The sequence below is a fragment of the Glycine soja genome, chromosome 13 (genome assembly GCF_004193775.1).
Source record: "Glycine soja cultivar W05 chromosome 13, ASM419377v2, whole genome shotgun sequence".
Classification (NCBI taxonomy): domain Eukaryota; kingdom Viridiplantae; phylum Streptophyta; class Magnoliopsida; order Fabales; family Fabaceae; genus Glycine; species Glycine soja.
The window spans coordinates 28,556,269-28,579,541 of NC_041014.1; the positions used below are offsets into that span (position 1 = coordinate 28,556,269).

The following is a 23,273-nucleotide window of genomic DNA, read 5'->3' on the forward strand; positions in this document are numbered from 1 at the left end:
ATCTAATCTAATAACAGAAATATTGCTTATTTTAAAGAGCATTATATGTTAAAATAAAACGGAATGATAAATTATTAATTAAATTTTAAAATGTATAAATTTTTTCTTCATCTATTTCATGAAAACTTTCAATTCAATGATTAAATTGATATATTTAACATTTATAAAAAGATGTCAAAAGTGTAAGCTTGTCACTGGAGAGCTTCCAGTCTGTCATGAACTTGTGGCCACAGGGCATTCAATTCAGGCTTACTACTTGTCAAGTGAAAAATAGAGACTAATATATTTAATATCCTATTGCTAGTGGGAAAATTGATCACCAATCCAATCCAAGATGTAGTTATGTACAATTAGTTTATTTTATCTTTAAAAAAAGAATATTAAAAACACTTGGCACACTCCTCATAACACTTACTAAATCAATTTCACGTAGGTTGCAGTGTGCCCAGATCATTAAATGAAGCTCCCATTATTTCACCTAATAAAAAATGTATCAAAAGTGTGTTACGTCATTTCTAAGTCTCTATAATGCGACTTGGTAACTAAACAAGCAAAACCATTTATGGTTCATATACAAAGTTCCATTTTGCAAACTCTTGCATGCTCCGAATATTACCACAAGTACATAAGAGTTGTAAAAACGTCAATATAATGCCCCCACCAAAACCTCATGTAATATACACGGTTAATCACTTTTTGATCCACAAGGGCACAAAAAAAACCAAAATCCCATTCTTTCAATCACTTGTGTTAACAAGTAAACTGAAAGACAATAGTCAAAACCTGTTCAAAGCTAAAACCATGATGACATTTTCAGAGTAATAGAGACCCCCTTTAACTCTTTGGCCTCCACATCTGTTGGCCTCTATGCACCGGCGTATGTCCTTTTGAAGATGAACTGTTGGAGCTCACTCCTTTACGCGCTTGTATTTGTCCAGTTGAAAATGAACTGTTGGAGCTTGTTCCTTGACTGGCATTTTGAAAATGATGTTGCGACTGCGGTTGCAGCGGGCGTATGGCCCTCTGCACCTGTGGCTGAGTTGGGCGGAACACTTGCGGCTGAGTTGGGTGAAAGTAAGCAACACCCCTCTGCACTTGTGGCTGAGTTGGGTGAATGTAACCTCCACCGTAAGGCCTTGTGATACATCTTATTACATGTGCTGGTGCTAAGTTGGACAAAAGTGAAATTTGATTCTGATTTGTTGAGGTAAGCAAGTCGTGCGTCCTTGCAAATGTCTCTGTTATCTTCTTCAGTTGTCCTGCACTGACGGATCTTGCAGTATTTTGTGGCTGCTCAAAAGGATCCTCAACCTAACCAATCAAAAGTCAGATACAAATATAATTAGCAGAGCAAGAGAAAATATGTATATGATAGAATCTAGTATTATTGGCCACTACACTACGGCATTGGAATCAAGCATTGTTCTTGCAATAACCAAGCATAACCTATCCCCAAAACAAAACTATAATGTCACTAAAAAATAGAGAACATAAGCAAGGTGTTACAAATATTGCGTAAGTCTTGGGCAACCAAATCATATTGTCCTCTATCTGTTCCCATTTTCCAGTATAGGGGCAGATTCCCATCTCCACGGCCATTGAATCCATCTTAGCAAACTGCAGGAACATACAACATGCTGTAATCATTATTATATGTAAATAATGCCTAGAGGGAAGTACTATAGATTGAGGAAATTCATTGCCAGAGAGCCTCAAGAACAGATACGTATAAAATGTTATCTTTTCATTAAAAATACATGACATCCATCATTACGACATTTCACCGGTATTACCCAGGGGAAAAAGGACATAGCTTTAAAAATGATCAGCTATGAACTGTATGATCAAGTGCACAGAAAAATTCCAGATATTAAACACGGCATACAAATGTCTTTTACCAATAGCAATTGAAAGTATAATCAACAAAATAACAATTTACCTTCCCTACGAAATCAACAAAAAGTTCCGCCACAGATTTTCTGTTAATTGACCTTGCCCTGTTTGATATGAACCGGTTTATGTTAGCATCACAAGTTTCTGCAATAAGATTCTCTGCATCAGATCTAATACCTGCATACATTACATCAAGATAAAGGTTACAAACTCCTGTATACAAGTAAATTGACAATACTAATTCTAATATATACAATTAAATTGACAATTCTAATTCTAATATATACAAGTGATTGACAATTCTAATTTTGGCACTATTTTAAGAGACACATCAAGCATTTTGATCATTCCAAACTCATAAATTCAAAGAAAATTTGGCAAAGGGTTGCTGCCTGGAAATCATGTTGAACAAGATTTTTGTACTTATCCCTCAGCTGTATTTAGACCAACTAGAATTGCCTCGAGGGAGAGTCAAGGGAAAAGGATAGTCAAATCCCCCCCCCCAACCCTGTTCTTTGAAGCCCTAAAAGTTTAAAAAAGGAGAGATAGAACAAAAAGTAATAAACAGCACTATACATGAGCCTGCAGCCCACCAATCTGTCATCAAGAGTTGATTGTTTGTCAACCCCAAACCTACTAGCCACTATTCTTTTAGCAAATATTATCCGAAGGCCTTTAAAACTAAAATCAATCCAATCAAACTAAGATACTGAATACCGATCATGCCTTTCAAAGAGGATTAATTCTTCAAATACATGTAAAAAAGAAAACTACAAAAGGAAAGTGATAGAGGACTAGGAAGCTACAAGGGGCCTATTATTTTAGTGTAATTTCTTGTTATTGAGCTTTTGCAATTGACTTTTTAGTTTTATTAGTTAGCATGTTTAACTTGTTGGGCTCATGTGTAAAATGGGCCTTGTTAGTTATGGATATAAATATGACTCTAAACATTTTTGTAAACGTAGCTTTTGATGAAATTTGATATTAGCCTTTGTGTCACGTGAGAGAGTTCTCTCTTGGTTCTTGGATTAAAACCTTTTGATTTTTATCAAAGAAACACTTTCTTTGTGACGAATCTTCCTTGACTTATCAAACAATTTTTGTTTGTGGCGTCATTTCCATTTCTATCTTTTCCATTTTGATATTTCTTTACCTTTTTAGTTTCATTTCTTTGATTATTGATGCTGAAATTTGAGATCCAATTTTAGTAGTTTGTATCAGAAAGTGTAAAGTAATGCAGGGAGTAAAGGAAATAGCAAGGTGAATATGTTTGAAGTCTAGGCATTGAAATAAATTATAGGCATTTACAGAATTCTTAAAATTGAAGCATGCACTCAACCTGAACATAAAAAGAGCGAATATTTTAGCTTTCTATGAACAGGTTCAGAATGCTAGAATAATGACATTTCATGCTCAAAAGGAAGGATGAAATGTACCTATAAGATCATCAATCATGTTGCCAGGGTATATATCTTTAAGCGGTGGGAAAATTGCAGGAATACATGTCTGAAAAAGAAGGGAAACATTGGATGCATCAGAGGACAAAGATCCATCTATTATTTTCAGAGAGAAGACTACTAATAGTTAAAACATACTATAGTGGATGGCTGGAGGCACCCACTATTTTAGGGCCTGTTTAATTTGAGAGAACATTTTTTGTTTCTATTTAATGTTTTAAAATATAATTATAAAATTGTCACCTTACTGGCTTACTTTCACTGTGTCTCTTTTAAAATATTTATATAAGAAATTACATGAAAAAAAAAGTGTATGAAAAAGGAGAAATACCTGAAAATAAAATATCACAAGCAAACTTAGCGAATAGGAGTTGAAAGTTCCAGCTTTTGAGTTATTGATTTTATGTGCTTTGGCCCATTCCTTGACCTATACAAACAAAAAAGAAATTAATCAAACAGAAGCAATTCCAAGCACAGCAACCTTTCTTTAGAATCAAGAATGTACCAGTAAAACCATATGACGAAAACGGCCATCTATCTTGTTGATCCAAAGCAAAATCTTGGATTTCATTTGGCCTGGAAGGTTATTAATTGAAATGTCACAAGATACACCCTGCCGGTAGCTTTTAAATTTTAAAATGGGCACTCTAGCATTGGAGATGAACTGCAAGTTACTCCCTCCACCTGCAAATTAATGTTATTACAGAATGTATTAGGACATACTAAAGAAACTCACAAATTTCTTAAGTTTTATAGGCAAAGAAAGCTATGAAAAGTTTAATAACCACTGCTAATGGAACTCTTAAATCTAAAGGAAAAATTTAGTCAAATAAAATAAACCTCTGATAATCGGTACCAAAGTTGACATGGAGTGATAAAAAATTAAAAATCATTATTGGATTGATTGGTTCAACAAGTAATTACATGATTTTATAGCGTAGATGAAATAATCATGCTGTCTAGCTTGACTCAATCTTAAATTTAAAATGGATATTAAATTATAGAACAACTCAACCATATAAGATCATTCACCCTGTTTTTCTCCAGTTACTGAAGCGTAATTTTTGTCCAGATTTAAAGCGAGTCAACAGAAAAGACATATCTGGGACATCAACCCAGTCAAATTTTGAAGGGAAGTCATCTCCCCTTATCCTAATCTTCAACAGTAGTCATGTCACTACATTATCCAACCAATTTCAGTTTTATTTGTAAAGTTACATGCAAATAACAATTTCAAGTGACATATAAAATAAAAGTTGTACCCTGTACAAGCCACTAATAAGTGCTCCATAAAATAACGAAATAATATATTTACAGTAACCAAGTTGGTACTTATCCTAGTTGTATTAGTTAATTTAGAAGAGTACACATTAATAATCATATGATAAATATACAGTGGTTTGTACCCCACACTACAATTTCTTGCATGGATATCTGTTACACCTAATTGCACTTTACTTCAATGGATATTTGTTACAATTTCTTGCATGGATATTTGTTACACCTAAGCTTTACATCCTATTGCTTGAACTGTTTGAAGATAAAGAAAAAATAATTGTAAAATTGGAAGAAAAATGAATCTGCTACATGGTTAACAAATACACAGATTTTATACTAACTTCCAAGTGACAGAAGCTTCAAGTATAAGAATTTTACCTTTCATTCTCAAAGCTTTTAAAACCTCCCCCAATAAAGTCTGTTTTTGTTTTTTCCCTGCAGATGAAATATGCAAACCATTTGATAGCTCAATTGAAATATCCAAGTCACCCCATCGCGTGAAGAGATTAGACACAAATGATCCATATGGCTCAACAGTTGCTCCTGTTCCAAAAGTGAAGTACAACTTTAAATACTTAAATTTTTTAATTAATGAGTTAAAATCTGCTTATATCTATAAGATACAGGAGCCTAAATCGTCTTATGACATGACTCCATATAGAGCAGAAAATTTCATGGTAAGTCACTTGAATCCATCTGTTTCTACATCTGTGGTACTCAAGGTAAACAACAAAATTAAATGCTGGAAAAGTTGTCATGCGTAAACCATAATAAAATTCATTTTAATTTCCATTTTTTATTGGAGAAACCATCAAGTTAGTTTGAAAGTTTGCCCCACAAGTTGGCATCTTTTACTTTTCCCTTCTTTGGATGAGGAGAAAAAAACAACTTAGTACAACCATGTAGCATTCCCTACGACATACTGACATATGTCCACTCTGATGCTGGTTCATAGCAGTGTAAAGTAGTTAATGAATCTAGTATATTATTCAATCATAAGCATAAAAAGAACTATTCAATCATATGTATAGGAAGAACTAATGCTAACAAAAACAATTAGAAGAATGTAATTAGCCCCTTCTTGGATCTTCCTTCGCTATATACAGAAATCATGGTCTACAACAAGCAAAATTAGGTTAAGTGATATCCACTTCAAGCCAGCAAATATGATCATGCGTAGAAATTGTAATTAAATAAAGGAGAATCATTATCAACACTAGTAATAAAAGGGGGAGGGGGTAGAGAACAGAAACAAAACTTCTAGAAAGTTCACCTCTCAGGCTTTCCACAGATTCAACAATGCTTCGAAAATCGTTAATAATTGCAAACCGTATCTCCCAATCTTCTTGTAATGGTGTGACCACTCGAAGTATATCATTTACAACAATATCCAACATACTATGTGTACTCATTTTTGCCCTTCAATAACTCTCAGTAGCAGTCAATGTATCAATAAGACAGCTGCAATTATGGTATGCAACACTAAATGAAAAAGATGAAGGCAAGAGGATCACAATCTACAAGCATATTGAAAGCCTTGGTGCAATATCCCTGACCTGAAATAATTGTTCATAAAGTTAGAGATTGCATTATGCGGATCTGAAATAATTGTTCATCTTTTGCACTATCCAGGCCTCATAGGTGTGACAACAATTACATAGAATGTAAACAAGGTAACATACTAGGCCTTCAGCTTATAAAGGCTAATGATTAGATTAATGAGAAATTAAAATCATTTTTCTTAATTGATAGCTCATAAATTTCATTCAAGATCAAATCTTGTTGGTTTCCTCTCACCATACTACCACCAGAAGGTATCCAAAATAGGATGTTCAAGAGACAAACAATTCAAATTCATAAGTTGTTTTGGCCTTGTTTAGTACCAATTCAAAATTTATCAGAAACAAGCACAATTAGCTATCCATAGAAAAATTAATAATTGAAAAACACGGTAACCATGCCTAACTTATCCAACACAACGCCACAGAAGCTCCATCTAACTCAAATCCACACCCCAAGCAGAAAAGCATGAACATAAATTCCACAAATTTCATTCACATATTTCCCTTGTCCAATTCAAGAACTACCCAATAAAAAACAGCAATAGTAAAAAGCAATAAATGAATACCCAGATAATAAAAAATAGAAATAAAAGAGCGAGGAATGTAGAAAGAGACAAAGATGAATTAAAAAACGCACCATCAAGAGAAACCATTCGGAAATAAATGAAGGGTGATTGCTGAAACTTACGTTGGCATTGTTTATATGTGAGAAAGGAGGAAACTTGGGAGTGAGTTGAAGTAGCAGTGCCACCGAGCAAACTTACGAAGAGGGGTTTTCTACTTTGAAATGTGGGAAACCTTTTTAAGACAATGAAATTTTAATTGGGTGATGTTTGTCCCACTAATAAATTTGGAATAAATTGTTTCCATTATTATCGGTATTCTTATTTATTAATAGAAACCAAACCAACCAAGTGATGGGACAAAAAAAAAGGTTATCATGCTTAAGTTAAGAAAAAAAAAAAACAAGTGAAGATTTGGATTAATGTGTGTTTTATATGGATTAGTAAGGTATTCGCCAAAATAAAGTATGGATTAGTCAGGTCCTGATTAAGACAAAAAACCAAGTGAATATTTGCTTTAATGAAAAGTAATTGAGTAAATTTCGGAATAAATCCTTCAATTTCTAAATCGTTTTATTTTGCAAGATAAAAATATTTCATTGAACTCTAAACTCCCGAGAAAAAAAGCCATTTATTTAAGAGTTCTTAGAGTTGACTGATTTTTATATATCGGTGATATAAAAAAATTCACATTGTAACTTGATGTACTATTTACACTTTATTTAATATTTTTACTTTATTTTTACGGACACTTTTTCCCAAAAAAAGAGACAAAAAAATATTTATATAATGCAGTGGAGAAATAAAGGAAGAGGGGTTTTTTTTGTTTACTTCAAAAGAAGAGGCTTTTAAATCTCAAAAATTAAAACACTGGACGCGTATATTTTCGATGAAAATTTTCAAAATTTTTCAAAAAAAAAATAATATCTCCTTTTTATAACTGTTATTTAAAAAATGTAGATGATTGTTTCTTAATTTTTTTTATTTTTATATAAGAAGTAAAATACTCTATAAAGTAATGGATTTTGATTCAAATTTACACTGATTTCAACAAAAAATAATCTTATATGTTAGGAAAGAAGAAAAAATCAATAAAACTTATTTTAAATTTACTAATACTAATGTTTTGAACTTTTTTATATATGAAGAACCTTTGAGGATGACAATTGGATGCGGGAAAAAGGATAACAGGTCCATTGCTTTTTCTGAATTATTTTTTATTGGTGAAAATCAAAGACAGTAATACAAAGAAATTTATAATACTATTCGATCATATTCAATCAACTGAAATAAATCACCCTTAATTTTTTTTTAGGGTTTTAAAATGGCTGGCAGAGTAGTGCAGTGCAGTGCGGGCAGGGAAGGAGAGGTGAGTGTGATTTTCATTAGAGATGTCACATGGCCTGGTTCTTGGGTCAATCACAATTGTCAATTTTTTCTATTCATTTTGCCAACATAAAAACGTGAATTTTTTATTAAGAAAAATAAAAAATATAAATTTATATAATAACATTTATCATGCTAAAAATATAAAAAAAAAGTGTTCAATAGTTTTTAAAAATAATTAATAGAGCATATATTAAATGTTTCTTAGCATCTGTTTTTAAGAGTTAATGTTATAGTGTAGAGTAAATATTAACTAGTAACTGAAGAGTGTTGATTGTAAAGAATGAAATTGCTCCTAAAATCTCTAATACTCCAATCAGTTATCACTAATGAAAATTATGATGTGGCACATAAAGTACTACATAATGCACATTAGACAATAAAATTATTAATATTTTGGTTCTTAAAAATTATCTCTTTCTTTCCAAAACCATGGGCATTTTGATCTCCAAAGATAATTTTTCCATTGCCTGAAAAAACACTTATCACATTTACATTTTCCTTTGACGCAAATTACAGACCTTTACTTTTACCAAAAAAAATAGATTTTGTTTTCCCAAAAAAAATAAATTTGGCACGGTGAAGCAAAATCAATTTTTTTTTTCACAGTCACACTGAAACAACGCTTTGTTGCTTCTGATTTTTCACGGTCACACCATAATTTTGGCTGTCAGAATCGATTCCAAAGGATATCTATACACACACTTACTTATAGCTAGTATATTTTTGTTCTGGTTGATTTGTATCCAGCTAGCTTGGTTCCAAAAGGAGCTTCTAAGAAAAGAGATACAAACTGACCCAAAAAATTTCTAAAGATCAACACCGAATGTACTTATATTCGTGGGAACAACAAAAATATTTAAGCCACGAGAGCTTTGGAATATACAAATAAATTGAATTTTACAAATAGGTTAGATGATGCACCTGATCTATCCAGCTTTAGGGATCTCATGAATAGTGGTATCGATGAATAAATGCTGACCATCTTCCTACACGTTTGTAAGGATGTGTTCTTGCATCTTCCTGCACTTCTCAAATGCCTAGTAGTACTTGCACTTGCATCTTCCTACACTTCTAAAATGACAGATTTTGCCATGTTCTGTTGATGACTTCCACTTGCAGGGTCGTAGAAAATATCATGCAATATACCCCATTTAGCTTTAAGAGAGTAGCAAGTGCTTATCACAAACCAATACCCTATAACTTGCATGAGGCCCCTCCTCTGTGTCTCGCAACATCACGTGCCAGCCTATTGCCTTGGCAATCTCTTGAAGTTCATCCATGATATCAAGAGAATCGCGGATGTACACACGTCCGCCAGGTCTTAGTATCCGATCCATCTCAAGCATAATGGATGAGACATTGCATCTGATAGAGAGAAATGCAACAGATAGTAAAGAATAGACATCATACAACATGTTTCTTATTTGCAATAAGCAATTATGAACTGATGGAATCATAATACATGCTCTGAATGAATGAGATATTAAGACAGTTGCAAGTTTGTCCTTAATTTTTGTATCAATTATTCCTAATTAATGCCTTGATTTGATATTGTAATAATCTGTTCAAAATCAAATTTGAATAAAATCTGAATTATGATCAGATCATAGGTGGTAGGCTATTTATTGCTTCCTTGTTTTTTTTCCTGATTGCAGCAGATTTGATTTCCTCTTTGGGGACTAATTCTGTCTATAAATCAGTGTTGTATTATCCAAAATCTATTAGAGAAATAAAATATTTTGTAATAATACATGCTGTGGAACAATGAAATTGCAAATATTAGTTGTTTCACTATGCATGAATATTGAGATCTAGTGCATATGCTTGTTAGTGACAGCCTTAAATTCAGAAACATTAATATAAGCTTATTTAAAGTAGTATATAAGGCTAAGAAGGATAATAAATTGGATATTAAAAAACAAATCACTTTGCTTGAGAGACATGAAAGGCTAATATCTAAACCACAATACAATACTTATTTTTATTTTTATTGGCACTAATATGGAGATTTGTGTCAATAAATAGTGCTGATAAACAGTTGGCAAGAAAGAGATAAAGTGCTGATAAGTGGAGAATAGTACCTTTTTTTCTCAACAGAAAGTAGGTTTGCAGCATGCAATAAATCATAGGTTCTTGGGTAGGTGTCAAATGCCTCACACCTATATTACAAATCATGAAATTGTTACTTCGTGCTGACAAGTTGACAGTAATTTAGAGGATTTGGACAAAGGGGAATTGTTCAGCATGTGGAATTAAGAAACCACAGCACAACATTGAGAACACTTGTATTTAATATATCTTAACTAAGCTTAGTGAAATACCAGTCATGCATAACTCCAATTAACCCACGGTCATATATAACAGGCAAGGTGTTTGGACCACTAACAGGAACCACATTCATAACCCAGCTGTCAAGATTCTGATCAATCAATGCTGCTGCAAATCTGCAAAAACACTCAAATATATTGAAGATTCTCATAGGAAAATTCCTAAAAGCAAATTTATAACAAGAAAGTAAATAAGAAAAAAACAATACCCTCCAAAACCTGCTCGCATGTCCATAACATTTCTTAATCTGATTTTTTTCCAGTGCAAAACACGAACATTGCTTGCTATTATTTCATTCCAGTATTTTGATTCTGCCCTAAAAAGCTCTGATCTGGATGTGAAAGCATCAAGCTTTATGGTTTGAAGCCTATCAGGGGGGCTTTGCAAACGTGCAGGCCATTCAGTAACATTTGCTCCATACATGTTCTTAGGCAATTCAGAGATGCATGCTTTTAGATCAGCATACCTAGATTAATCAAGTAATTAACAAAATCACCAATAATGAGCCATTAAATTTTAATAATAACACTGAGATGTGTGAAAAGCTATCATGAGGCTTCACCCAAATTTATTTATACAACTCACTTGTAGTTTTCTTTTTTATAAGCAGTATAGGTTTTAATTGTGTAACCAGAAAAAGCATTCTACAACATTACAGATAGAAATCCAAAATAGACACATAAAACTTGGGGGCAGCACTGCCAATTCTTTTGCTTCCTTAGTCTTTACAGAATTCCACATTTTATTATGAATTAATGTAATATAATATAATATTTAACAAATGGAAAACCATATCTACAGTGAAATAACCATTTTTCCATTGTTATGGACCACCATATAATTTTGTTTTCATTTTTTTTGTTTCTGTATCTTTCCCCAAGGAGGGTTGAGTGGAGAAGGATTAAGTTGTTTGTAACTTGGCATATGCTTCAGTAATCAAGGCTTATACTGTTGAAAAAGAAATTTGTATATCTCATTGTAGAATTTACAAAAGGCTCTGAGATCTCTAACAATAACAGTACTTATACTGTTGAGATTCAGTTGAAACTGAAAAGTAACTAAAGCTAACTGTTAACTAACTACAGTAGTAAACTAAACTGAGTTAGTTACTCATACACACTACTTATACACTCTTACACACCTAAAAAGCTAAACTATTAGATTGAAAATTAGAAATTGATGACATAAAGGCTGCTACTAACTATTGATTGTGTGTGAGATAGTCCATAGTCATTTTTATAGTCCTAGTATAGAATTGAGCTTAAAGTTTCATCAAATTTATCCTAACAAACATTATGTTTCACTTTCTGTTTGATGGAAAACATCATTTAACATTTCAACAATATGAAGGAACAAATCTACACATTGGCAAAATCCACCTGTTTTCTACTCCCTGATTTTATCCAGGAAAGGTCTATCACATACAAGAACGATAGTAATTTTAAGCTTCACTTTTTTGCAATAATCATCGATGTATAAGGAAAGGCCTAAACACAATACCAAACATTGTCTGGGTCATCACTTGGGTCACACATTGGAGGTTTAGTTCCTTCCTCACGGTCTAGATAGCAACTATTGTCAGAAGGTTTCTGCCATACTGCAATGTACCCATCTTTTTTCAAAAAATTCCAGCAGAGTCGAGTGGTAAGATTAAGCATCTCTGAAGATAACAAAATCAAATGTTACATTCATCATAGGTTTAGACAGCATTCTTAGCAATAACAAGTTAGACAAACCATAATAATAACTTATTGACTGTTCAATGAAAATCGCAGAAGTGACTTAAGAATGAAAACAGATTAAGATGCTTTTCCTTGAGCATATATTTAAGTCATAGCATATAAGACAGAATTGACAAATGAAATAAAAAGAAACATCAGAAGGAAATGTGGAAAAGATCAAACTTATGCTTTGAATAACAGACAAATCGCTGAGAGAGGTATATGTCAAAGGTTGATGATTAACAGGTTGCATGTTAATTCTGTGTCATCTGGAGACACTGATGGAAACCATTGTAAGAATCAATTTGGTGTGTATGGCAATTCATACAATGCTAATATTAATACAAAAAGGTAGAAAATAGAGCTATCATTAAATACACTAACTCCATAGCTAAAAAAGCTTCAAAAAATTTAACTGCACCTTCCCATTGTTCTTCTAAAACTTCTTCATGCTTATAAACCGGCTGGGCAGCCCAGACAAAGTACCCTCCTGCTCTTAGCATCCTATTAACTTCAAGCAGCAGTATCCCATCTTCATCACAAGTAAGTTTAAGCATCATAACACAAATAATGGTGTATACAAATCATACTAGCAACAAAAGCGGCAGTTCCAACATGCATTCTCTAGTTTCTAGTGTTGATTAGCTGTTGTAGACCTCTCCATATAATTTTTCTCCTCATTGATACTAAGAACAATTGCACATCAAACAAGAGAGAAAAGCATACCATCTCTAGTCCAATTAATTCTACAGCGTGAACAATGTACCAAGTCAAAAGCTTGACTTGGATATAACAAGCGTCTAGTAGCAAATGCTGCTGCCATTGCTGGTACGCCACGCTCAAGAGCAAACTGAATCTGATTTTCATGAACATCCTTGGGAGCAACAGACATGGTGACAACATTCCGTGACAGTAAGTACGCACCAAAACTAGCAACGCCACAGCCAACATCAAGAACCACCCTTATATGCTTGCCAAATGTAATATCAGGAATCATCTACAATTGCAATAGTCCAACATCAGATTCCTATAAGGTGCACCCCTGCATACATTCTCCAAAGAAAAAGGTGAAACCAAAACCAAAGTATACAAAAACAGCATAACAACCTTAGAAATATGGTCCAAGTATTCATTTGCCCCATGTATAAACTGTGTACCACCTCCCGGGAATTTAAACTTATCCTTGTCTCTAGAAATCCAGTTTTGGCCTCCCTTATCTTCAACAAGACGTGTATGAGGAACATTATTGTACCATACCTACACAAGAAACAAAAATAAACCTTGTGCATATGAAATAACAACAACAAAGTCTTGTCCCACCAAAGTCAGCTATATAGATCACACCAGGTCATTGGGTAAGGTTAGTTGTACTTGTGAAAACCTTAAAATAAAAAGGAAAAATGAAGTTGTGTAGGTGTTTTAGTACTGTTCTCTAATCCAAATTAGAGTTTCACCTCAGTAAACCATGTTGACATTTAATGGAAACCTTATTTACATATAGAGAAATGTTAGCAACAAATTCTTTTCAACACATTCTGTGTTATTGGTTGAAATTTCTTGGAAATCATAAAATAAAATGTGGGTCTCAACTTATTTTGTAACTTTCAATAAATTTCAACCAATAATAAAGTGTGTGTGTTAAGAGTGTGTTGCTAGCACTCCTCCTACGTGTATTACTGAGGTAGAACTCTTTCTCTTGGCAGAACAGCACCAGAGCACCTATGAACTGCATCTAAGTTTTGTCTAATAAAAAAAAGAAGCTAATTCAAAATCCTCCAAATTGAAACCGAAAACACCCATTTGGGTAAATTGGAAGAGAGAATAATAAAGGCAACATTTGGACCTCATCTCGGCTTCTAGGCCATGGAATAGGGGTACGGTACCCATTGGGTGCAGGAACCAAGCAATTCAACCCTCGACCTTGCTCAGGGCAATGCCGCTCGAACCTCTCCCCTTTCTCCGTCGAAGGAAGCTTCCGAATCGCGTCCTCGTTGTCCAAACACGGTATATACTCGCTCATCTCGCGCGGGCACAACCCGAACTTCTTGATCCCAAATCCCACATCAGAATCAGAAGTAGAAGAAGGAGAAGAAGAAGAACCCTCGCTCTCATCAACCTGAGTCTCGTTCACCCACTGTTCCACCATTCCCGGATCGAAATCCCCCACCTCGAACTCATCGGACATCGTGCCATTCTCGTTCACCACCCCCAGTTTCTCGATCGACCCCTCCTCCGGCGGCGGCGGAGGAACATTTTCCGGCGGCCCTGGTTGGGAGTTGTTCTCAATTAGGGCGGAGACGTTGAATGGTTTGGCGTAATTCGGGGACGTGGAAACGACCGGGTTGGAGTTCGGATCCGAGTCGGATCGCTGAGTGAAGAAGACGAGTTGCTGGTAGCCATCGGACCAATGCTTGCCGAAGTAGAAGAATGTGACGGCGATGAAGAAGAAAGTGGCGATCTTCAAAGTGAGGGGTGTCCGGAGAAAATCGCCGGTCATTGGGAATTTCGTGATTCAATCAAAATTCATGGATCCAAGAATGAATAATGGGTGCGAGTCAAAATGCCTCCTTTCGATGCAAGTGCTTCTTCACTATGTTGCCACTTCTGAGATGAACAATAGTAGGTGCAGTGACTGTGTGTATGTGACTGCAGCTAATTTTTTATTTTTGTAGGGGCAACCACACAGAAAACGGTATTTCTTAGTTAATAATGGATGATAATCAATTTATTTATGTGACAAGAATTAACATATATAGAATGGGATGAGACTAAGGTGGGAGAACTTTTAAAGGTTTTTTTTAGTAGTAGGGATGTTCTAAGGTTGAATTAGATCGGTTTTAATAGAAAAATTTATCTAATTTAGTGATTTTGATTTGATCTAATTTAAGTGATTTTGATTTGATTAATTTTTTATTTTAATCTTATTTTATTTTAAAAAATATTAAAGTAAATGATAAGATATATAATAAAAATTTTAATAATTATGTATCATAAAACAGTTTTTTTAATTATAAATTATTTTAAAATAATTATTTTATAAGTTAACACATTTATGCTAAATGATAAGTTATGATCAAAGGCGCCTTCTACAGTGGGCATGGTGGCCAATGGTCCACCAAATGGAAGTGCAAATATATTAAAATATTATATAATATAGTGACATTTCGTTAAATTAATATTATCTTTTTTTTATATCTTGAATAGAGTAAACGTAAATTACAACTATGTCTATACGCGTATTTTTTAAAATGACTACGGTGGCCTCATATTAAAAATTGAATGAAATATTGCAGAAAAAAGGTAAACGGTTTGGATGGAGGATTAAAACAGAAAAGTAATTTTTTAAAGAATTGAAAATTTCTAAGTTTAAAATTTTTTGTTTGGATATCCTGCTGATTGAAAATTTGAAATTTTAATATTTTAATAAATAATTCTTAATTAATTAAAATTTTGGAATTCTGAATTCTGTCTATAGAGTGAGAATTCTAAAATTTTGAAATTTAAAATGTCGTCGACGAGAACCAGATCGGAGTCGAGGTATATAACCCTCTCGACGTAGGGTTCGAGGAGGTCAGTGAGATAATTGCTGACGTAGTTGAGGGGTTGTTCGAGGGTTTGTCTGACGGAGGTAGAGATCAGGTTGCGGACGATCTCTGGATCGAAGTAATAGACCTTGAAGTTCAATTGCGGGAAGGTGGATTTGACGAGGGACTCAAGGTTGGTTTCGCAGACGAGGAAGTGGAAGATGTTCTTCAGGCATTGGGAGTGTTGGAGGATTGTGGACGGCGGCGATGGAGCCGCATAGGTACTCCACGTCAAGGGTGATGGCCACGTGGACGAGGGAGGGGTCGCAGACGGAGGTGGAAACGAAGGAGGCGCATTTACCGTCGGCGTCATTACGGAATGGAGCGACGGGGAAGGAGAGGCGCGGCGAAGGGAGGCGGAGGAGGCCGTCGAGATGGTAGGAGGAGCGGATGTTGGTGTCGTGGGGACGAAGCCAGAGAGTAGAGAGAAGACGACGGAGAGGAATCCATGCTAAGGTGTGCACCGTCTCCTCTCCTCTTCTTCCTCTGCTACCTCCCTCTCCTCTTCCACCAAATGTTTTCTTTCTCTATGCGCTGATTTTAATAATATTGAAATTCGAAACAAAAGGGTAAGCATGTTGCAGTAGTAGCACGAACACACGGAGAGAGACAAGTGATGGAGGTTATAGTAGCCTTTGGACAAGTGAGGAAGTAACATTTAAATTCGATTCCAACCTGTTATTTTTCCATCATCAAATTTTGGTGTATCTGTATTTGCTTTATATTTTTAGTATTTCTGTTTCCGCGCTAAAGACTTGAAAATTGTCGTGTTAAAGGATATGGAAGGAACTGAAATTGAATTTGATGAAGATGATTGTTTTCAAGCTAAATGTGATGATGGATTTTCACTCCACCTAGGTGAAGATTATTGTTTTGAAGCTGAATATGATGATGGATGTTCACTCGCCCCAGGTGAAAACAGAAGAGTTATTTTACAAGATTGATTAAGTTTACAGTTAAGCACCTTGATGCCCATTTAAATGACCCAACGAACCCAATAGCTCCATCCTACAGGGAGAGCAAAGTCTACTCGTAATTAGGGGTGGAAATGAGCCGAGCAGTTTGTCGAGACCTTCGACTCGGCCTACATAAGACTTGTTTATTATAAAGGTCAAAGTCAAGCTTTTTAAAAAGTATTTTTAGATAAAAAGGTCAAACTCAAACCATAAAAAAAGCTTGTTACGCTTGACAAGTCGACTTGTTTGACTGATAATAATAATAATAATAATAATAATAATAATAATAATAATAATAATAATAATAATAATAATAATAATAATAACTTTATTTTATCAAATCTTATCTTATCCCGATCTTATTCTATCTAAATTTTATTTCATCCAAATTTTAAGCTTTGAGGCGAGGACCTATATAACAGCACCAAAGTTTTAGTTTAGGGAGTTTTTTGTCGGAGAGGTAGGATTTTAGAATTCTAGTTTTTATTACTGTTCATACACACTGCTGTTCACGTAGAATAAAATTCATTTTCTGCAAATCATCTCTAATCCATACATTTTTTAATATTATGCTCTTTTTATTTTCTTTTGATATACTTTGTGCTTTAACGACTTGAATTCAATATGATTTTGTTTATCAATTATTTTTGGATTTGTACATTACTTATACGAAATTTTATAAGTTTCTTTTTTTAATTAATATTTCACTAGGTTTTAAAATAATTAATTAATCAAAGACGTCTTTAAACAGACTTTTAAATAGGCTCGTGGACCAAGTCAGACTTTTATATAACCCGAGCCGAGCCTTAAAATAAAGCCTATGACAGGTAATAAGCTTAGCTCAAGCCTTACGTATTCAACTCAGACCGAGCTCAAACCTAATAAAGTTTGACTTGACTCATTTCCACCCTACTCCTAATGAACACAAATGTAAAATGCTTCACATTATTATTTTATATTATCAATTCATACTAAAACGTGTACAACTTACTCGTAAAGAATCCACACTATTAATATTAAAATAAAATATGTTAATATTAAAATAAAATATATCCAACGACTACAAATAAAAGGCATCTGCACGTGAACCATTTAACTCAAAATACAAATCATATTTTATAAGCTGCTCCACCAATGCACCACCTAATAGTGTGTCCACCCTAGAATTTGCCTATGATTAAAATAATTAAAAAATAAATATAACCTTTTTCTCTTATATTAAAAAAATTAAAATATCAAATATTTTATTTATATAATAATAGTAAAAAATATATATTATATAAAAAATAAATTTACACAACTTAATAATTATATTTATGCATCTTAACTAGTAAAAAAATTAATTATAAAATTATAAATAAATATAAGTTATGTAATAATTTTAAAAATAAAAATGTAAATATGATATTATCAAATTATGAATATATATATATATATATATATATATATATATATTCATAAGTACAAGTTTGGTTTGGATTTCAGTTTTCCAAATCAAATCCAAAATCAGATTCAATCTAATAAAAAAAATTGAATTTTCAAATTTTGAAACTGTTAAGTTTTCAGTTTATTCAGTTATAATTTTTGGATAAGCTTTCCTGGTTTTCCTTTTCATTGAATCAGTCACACATTCTTACCTCCTATCATGCAAACTAACTTTGGCATTGTTAGATTAATTCACTTTTAAATTAGTGGTATAAATTTTTTTTCCCTTTTTCTCCCTAACTTTTCTGAATTGTCTTTGATCTCCTTCTTTCTTTCTCTTTATTTTTCTTTGTCCCTTATCCTCCATTAGTCGTTGTTGAACAACCAAAGTCCCTTCATGCTCTAAGTTCATCTCCCTCATCCAAAATTGTACCAACCTGCCATAGGACCTAGTGTACAAAAGTGCTAACTATGTCAGCTTGTCACTGCATATTCTTGCTTTAACAGCGTTTGCAAGAAGAAATCTTTCATCCCTTTCTCCTGCACCATATGCTTCCAAATCTTAGCAGTGTCGTCAACCAATCATGTGAATACCAACCTGTTTAGCCCCACCACTGCATGTTCATTAATGACATTGTCGTGCATTTCATTCCCAAAATGCATGGTGGAGAAGTGTGGTAGTGAGTTCAAGAGTTGTGCATGTGTAAACACATTTCATCCCTAAAATGATTTACTCCTCCAAATCACTGTGTGATAGTTCTCTAGATGTTGCCACTGAGTTTTGTTGACCTGTTTTGGTGTGTAGGTTGTTGTGTTTTTCGAACTTAGGTTTGGATTAATTGTGGAATCTGCAGATTTGGAGAAAATGGGAGAAGAGAGCAAGGGGAGTTTGCCATGTATGGTGGCTTGCGATGATGTTTCTAGCTCGAAGGAAATATTACTTGGACAAGATTGGGTAGGGGTATATTGGGAGAAGAAGAAAAAGAAGAAAGATGAAAAAAAAAAATGGACCATTGATTTAAAATCAAGTAAATCTAATGGTGCTAAAGTTGTTTTCTATGGTGGGAGACATGATAAGTTTCCCAATCTAGCCTCCACCAAATAGCAATTGATAAAAATTATTATTAATGTTATATGTGTTGAGAAAAAGGTGGTAGAATTGTATATCTGGCTCATTCAACGTATCGAGGTGTGAAAAGTCAGTTGAGTTTTAGACTAAAATTCTTTATGAGGTACAAAAATTTTGGTTTGACAATAGTGACTTTCTTTTATGTCTTAGTATATATATATATATATATATATATATATATATATATATATATATATATATATATATATATATATATATATATATATGTTACAAAAAAATATCAAATATAGATTTTAAACCTCCATCTCATAAGTCCTATCAAACTCATCAAGTCAAATCAAATTGGCTTAGTTCTTTTTAAGCTTACAAGTTAAAGGTTTGGTTTAGTCTTATTTGCGAGTTGATCTAATTAGTTTCATTTTGTAACCTTTAGTTGAATAGAAGCTCAACATGTGATGAAACTTTAGAACATGTGTATTCCACGGATTAAAAGAATATTTCCAAAAATATAAACATCAAAATGTAACATTTTTGTTACAAGTTTTGAAAAGTTGTTTTTTGGTATTATTAGATGGACAAACTTCCATAAGCATATCAAAATACAACATTGATCCATTACATTTTTGCATTTTCCTTTTTTTCTTTTGTACTTTATGTTTTAAAATTTATGTTATGGTCATTATGTCTTTGAAGTGAGTTATTATAGTCTTTTTCGTCGAGTGTCCTTAACAAAGTTGAAAAAATGATGAGGTACTCGTTAAAATAATTAATTTTAACATAATGACAGTTTTTAATGGTTATAATATTTTTTATTAGATTTTTGAAAAACACAAACCTAGAATTCTTAATTCAAACATGATTTATTTTTTGTCATTTTTGTTTTTGCCATTGCTCTCTTCTAAAAAAATTATGTCTAGTTTTATTGTTATCTTCGTCACACTTTTTGTGATCGGGATCTGTATGAATCTGGTTCAAATCTACAGTCGACGGTGGTTTCGGTTAGGTCTTTCATAGAACTAATGCTTAGAGGCTAAAATCTATAGTACAGAGATGTGTACTTCATGTTTGTCTTGCTTTTGGAATTTATTATATATAAAGTTGTTTGGTTTTGCGTATTTGCTTATGTTTTGAGTTTGATAACAAGGTCTTCGGATGATGCACTTCACAAATGCAATGTGATGATTAAAATTTTGGGTTGCCACGGCAAGTTCGACGAAGCAAGGAAGCTGTTTGACAAAATGACTCACCGAGATTATGCTTGACAAGTTTAATTTATGGGTATTTTGTGTGTGAATATAGGAAGGCTTTGCACTTTTTTAATCAAATTAATGTGTGAGAGAAAAAGCTTTCACCATCATCAACTTAAGCACCTTTAAAGAAAGTTTTCATATTACTTGTAATAATGGTGACTCTACTATATACACTCTTCCTTACGCTTGTGTTTCAGCTACATTAATTGAAGCACACTTGCATTTAGTCACAAATAATTTTTTGTTGTTAATATAGTCACAAATAGTAACCTCATGGGTTTGAAAAACCATGTCGTTGGTCACGAAGCATGGAACCACCTACGATGCTATGTGCACATAAAGATGACATGTTAAGGCGCATGTGGCGATAAATCTGCGTTTGGTCCTAAGTACTTGAAGAACCGTGTCCATCCTTTGGTGGGGATTTGTTCTTGCTTGTTGTTTGATGGAGATTTGGAGGTTTTGAATTTTTAGGATTGGGATTTAAAGATTGTGAGGAGGAAGGTTCATTCATGGTTTTTAAAATTAAATTAAAAGTGTGGCAGGGAGAGGGGTAATTGTCAATATATTTAAATTAATGATTTTAATTATAATAATTAATTTAAACATTACATGGTTTTTTATCACTATTATATTAAAATTATGGATAAAATATATTTTTGGTCACTAAATTATCTCTTATTTTTTTAGTCCCTTAAGTATTTGTTGACCAGTTTTAATCTTCTAACAATTTGTCCGTTTCAATTTTTATCTTCACCATCCATCTCCTCTATTAAGTAGTGTCACATGGGTAATTTTATTTACATGTCTTAATTAAAAATAAAATTAGGGGTTACCTGGTGGCCATTTTAATTGATGTGGTTTTTTCTCAACTTGAAAAAAAAAATAGTTTTTTGTTGAGTCTTATAATAAATAGTTTTTATTTATTTTATTGTCGCACTCATCCTTATTTTCCTCTTCACCTTCAACTCCCCTCCTCTTGCCAACACTACCCACCGCCATGTTCACACCCACTTCCTCTCTTTTACATTCAGCACCTGGGAGAAGCAAGCAAGCCACTCTGACACCTCACGTCGCTTCCAATGGCCTCACCATTATCGTCGTTGGCTTTGTTGGCACTCATTGTTTTGTCGCTCTCAAAAACACACTGCAATGATGTCCTGGGCCAAGACAAGTTAAAGTCTTAATCAACTACTAGTCAACCCTTCCTTGAAAGGCGTCAACAACATCTAGGGTTTGGGCTTCGTCCAACTTCATCTACAACCTTAACACCCAAAACCCTTTCTCGGATGCACTGGCCAACTCTCTTGCCTCTATGCCACCACAAAGAAATTTGGTGAGGAAACCGCCCACACCTACAACCACAATTATAGATTCTTCCTCACTGAAATTCGCTTGTTGACTGTGTACAACCCTTAGGGGAGACTAGATATGGCTTATTTTTTCTTCACCAAAGACATCATCCAAGCGAAAACCATTGGCATGTGACTTCACATACATTGAAATATTGTGAAGGACTGCCTTGGCGCCCTCGACATCGTCGAGAAGAGCACTGGGTGTGACGACAAGAAGCACATCATTAAGATGCCATCAAACGACGACGTTCCCCACACACGCCAATGTGAGCTTGGTGTACATGGAATTCCCTTATAGAGAAAAAAACATATAAATATTTTTTAAAAAAAAAATACTTTTTTTAAGTTGAGAAAAATCCACATCAATTAGAATAGCCACCTGGCATCACCTAATTTGCCAACTCGACAAACAACTCGTAACTTAACAGAGTTCACAAAGTGTGAGGATGAAAAACAAAATAAAAATATTGTTAGAGGACCAAGACCGATCAACAAATACTTGAGGGACTAAAAACAAAAATGCTTAATAGTTGAGGGACCAAAATATATATTTTCCCTAAAATTATTTGGTTTAAAATAAACAAACACTAACACAAAAATTTTAATATGTTTTTAGTATAAATATATGTTTTAAAAGGATTTGTTTAAATATAACAATACATTTTAAAAGTATTTGTTTAAATATGAATACAAAAATATAAAAGTATTTGTTTTAACATAATTTTAATATGAATACAAAAATTTAAAATTATTTATTTTTAGTATAAATATATGTTTTAAAAGTATTTGTTTAAATATAACAATACCCTTCAAATTTGTTTGTTTTTAGTTTAATTTATTTTTTGTTTTAATTTTTTTAATGGATATATTTATATGAATATATTTGCAAACATACACACATTCATGCACACACATAGACATAAAGACATATATATAAATATACATTTAAAATAAAAGACATTAAGACATTGCAAATATATTAAAAATTATAATAATATAAAATTAAAATTTTGTAAATTGTAAACTTAAGATCCGTGTTCAAAATGAGTTATTACACCATTACAACAAAAAACATCAAGAATATAAAATAAACTTGAGATTTTTCACATGACAACTTGTACCATGGGAGACTTTGCCATTTCTTTCAACTTGGGAAACTTTTTTTTAGCCATTTGATCAGTTTATTTTAAAATCAATGGTTCATATTCTTTCAATTTTTTATTTTCTTTTTCCTCAGTTTTCCAAATTTATCACTTCTATTTTTCTCGTTGAAGTTTGTTGCTAGCCGCATTACCCACCATCATTGATACTACGACGGTACCAAAATCACAACAAATGAAAAACTATAGAGATAAATAAGTAAATAAATCTCATTCATCTATTTAAAAAAAATCATCTAATGGTTACTAAAAGTTTCCCAAG

General features: G+C 33.2%; 2 protein-coding genes across 3 annotated transcripts; both read right to left on the reverse strand.

The window, feature by feature from the left end:
* Window positions 1–539: 539 nt before the first annotated feature.
* LOC114382686 (protein HESO1-like) lies at window positions 540–7,008 on the reverse strand. Of its 2 annotated transcripts, none has more exons than XM_028342259.1 (9): window positions 6,879–7,008; window positions 5,902–6,184; window positions 5,007–5,171; window positions 3,856–4,034; window positions 3,682–3,777; window positions 3,330–3,399; window positions 1,940–2,070; window positions 1,507–1,617; window positions 540–1,311 (listed from the first exon to the last, which is right to left on the reverse strand). In XM_028342259.1, the coding sequence occupies exons 2-9, from the start codon at window positions 6,038–6,040 to the stop codon at window positions 835–837; spliced, it is 1,368 nt and encodes a 455-aa protein (XP_028198060.1). In that variant the 5' UTR covers window positions 6,041–6,184; window positions 6,879–7,008; the 3' UTR covers window positions 540–834. The 2 variants fall into 2 exon arrangements, with proteins under 2 accessions (XP_028198060.1, XP_028198061.1); XM_028342260.1 differs by having other exon boundaries at window positions 6,828–6,987.
* A 1,925-nt stretch (window positions 7,009–8,933) lies between these two features.
* Window positions 8,934–14,911, reverse strand: LOC114382292 (probable methyltransferase PMT11). The gene is made up of 9 exons (XM_028341600.1): window positions 14,035–14,911; window positions 13,299–13,448; window positions 12,918–13,188; window positions 12,613–12,723; window positions 11,971–12,130; window positions 10,679–10,936; window positions 10,464–10,586; window positions 10,224–10,301; window positions 8,934–9,507 (listed from the first exon to the last, which is right to left on the reverse strand). Exons 1-9 carry the CDS (start codon window positions 14,686–14,688, stop codon window positions 9,300–9,302), a joined length of 2,013 nt encoding a protein of 670 aa, XP_028197401.1. The 5' UTR covers window positions 14,689–14,911; the 3' UTR covers window positions 8,934–9,299.
* Between the last annotated feature and the right edge of the window lie 8,362 nt (window positions 14,912–23,273).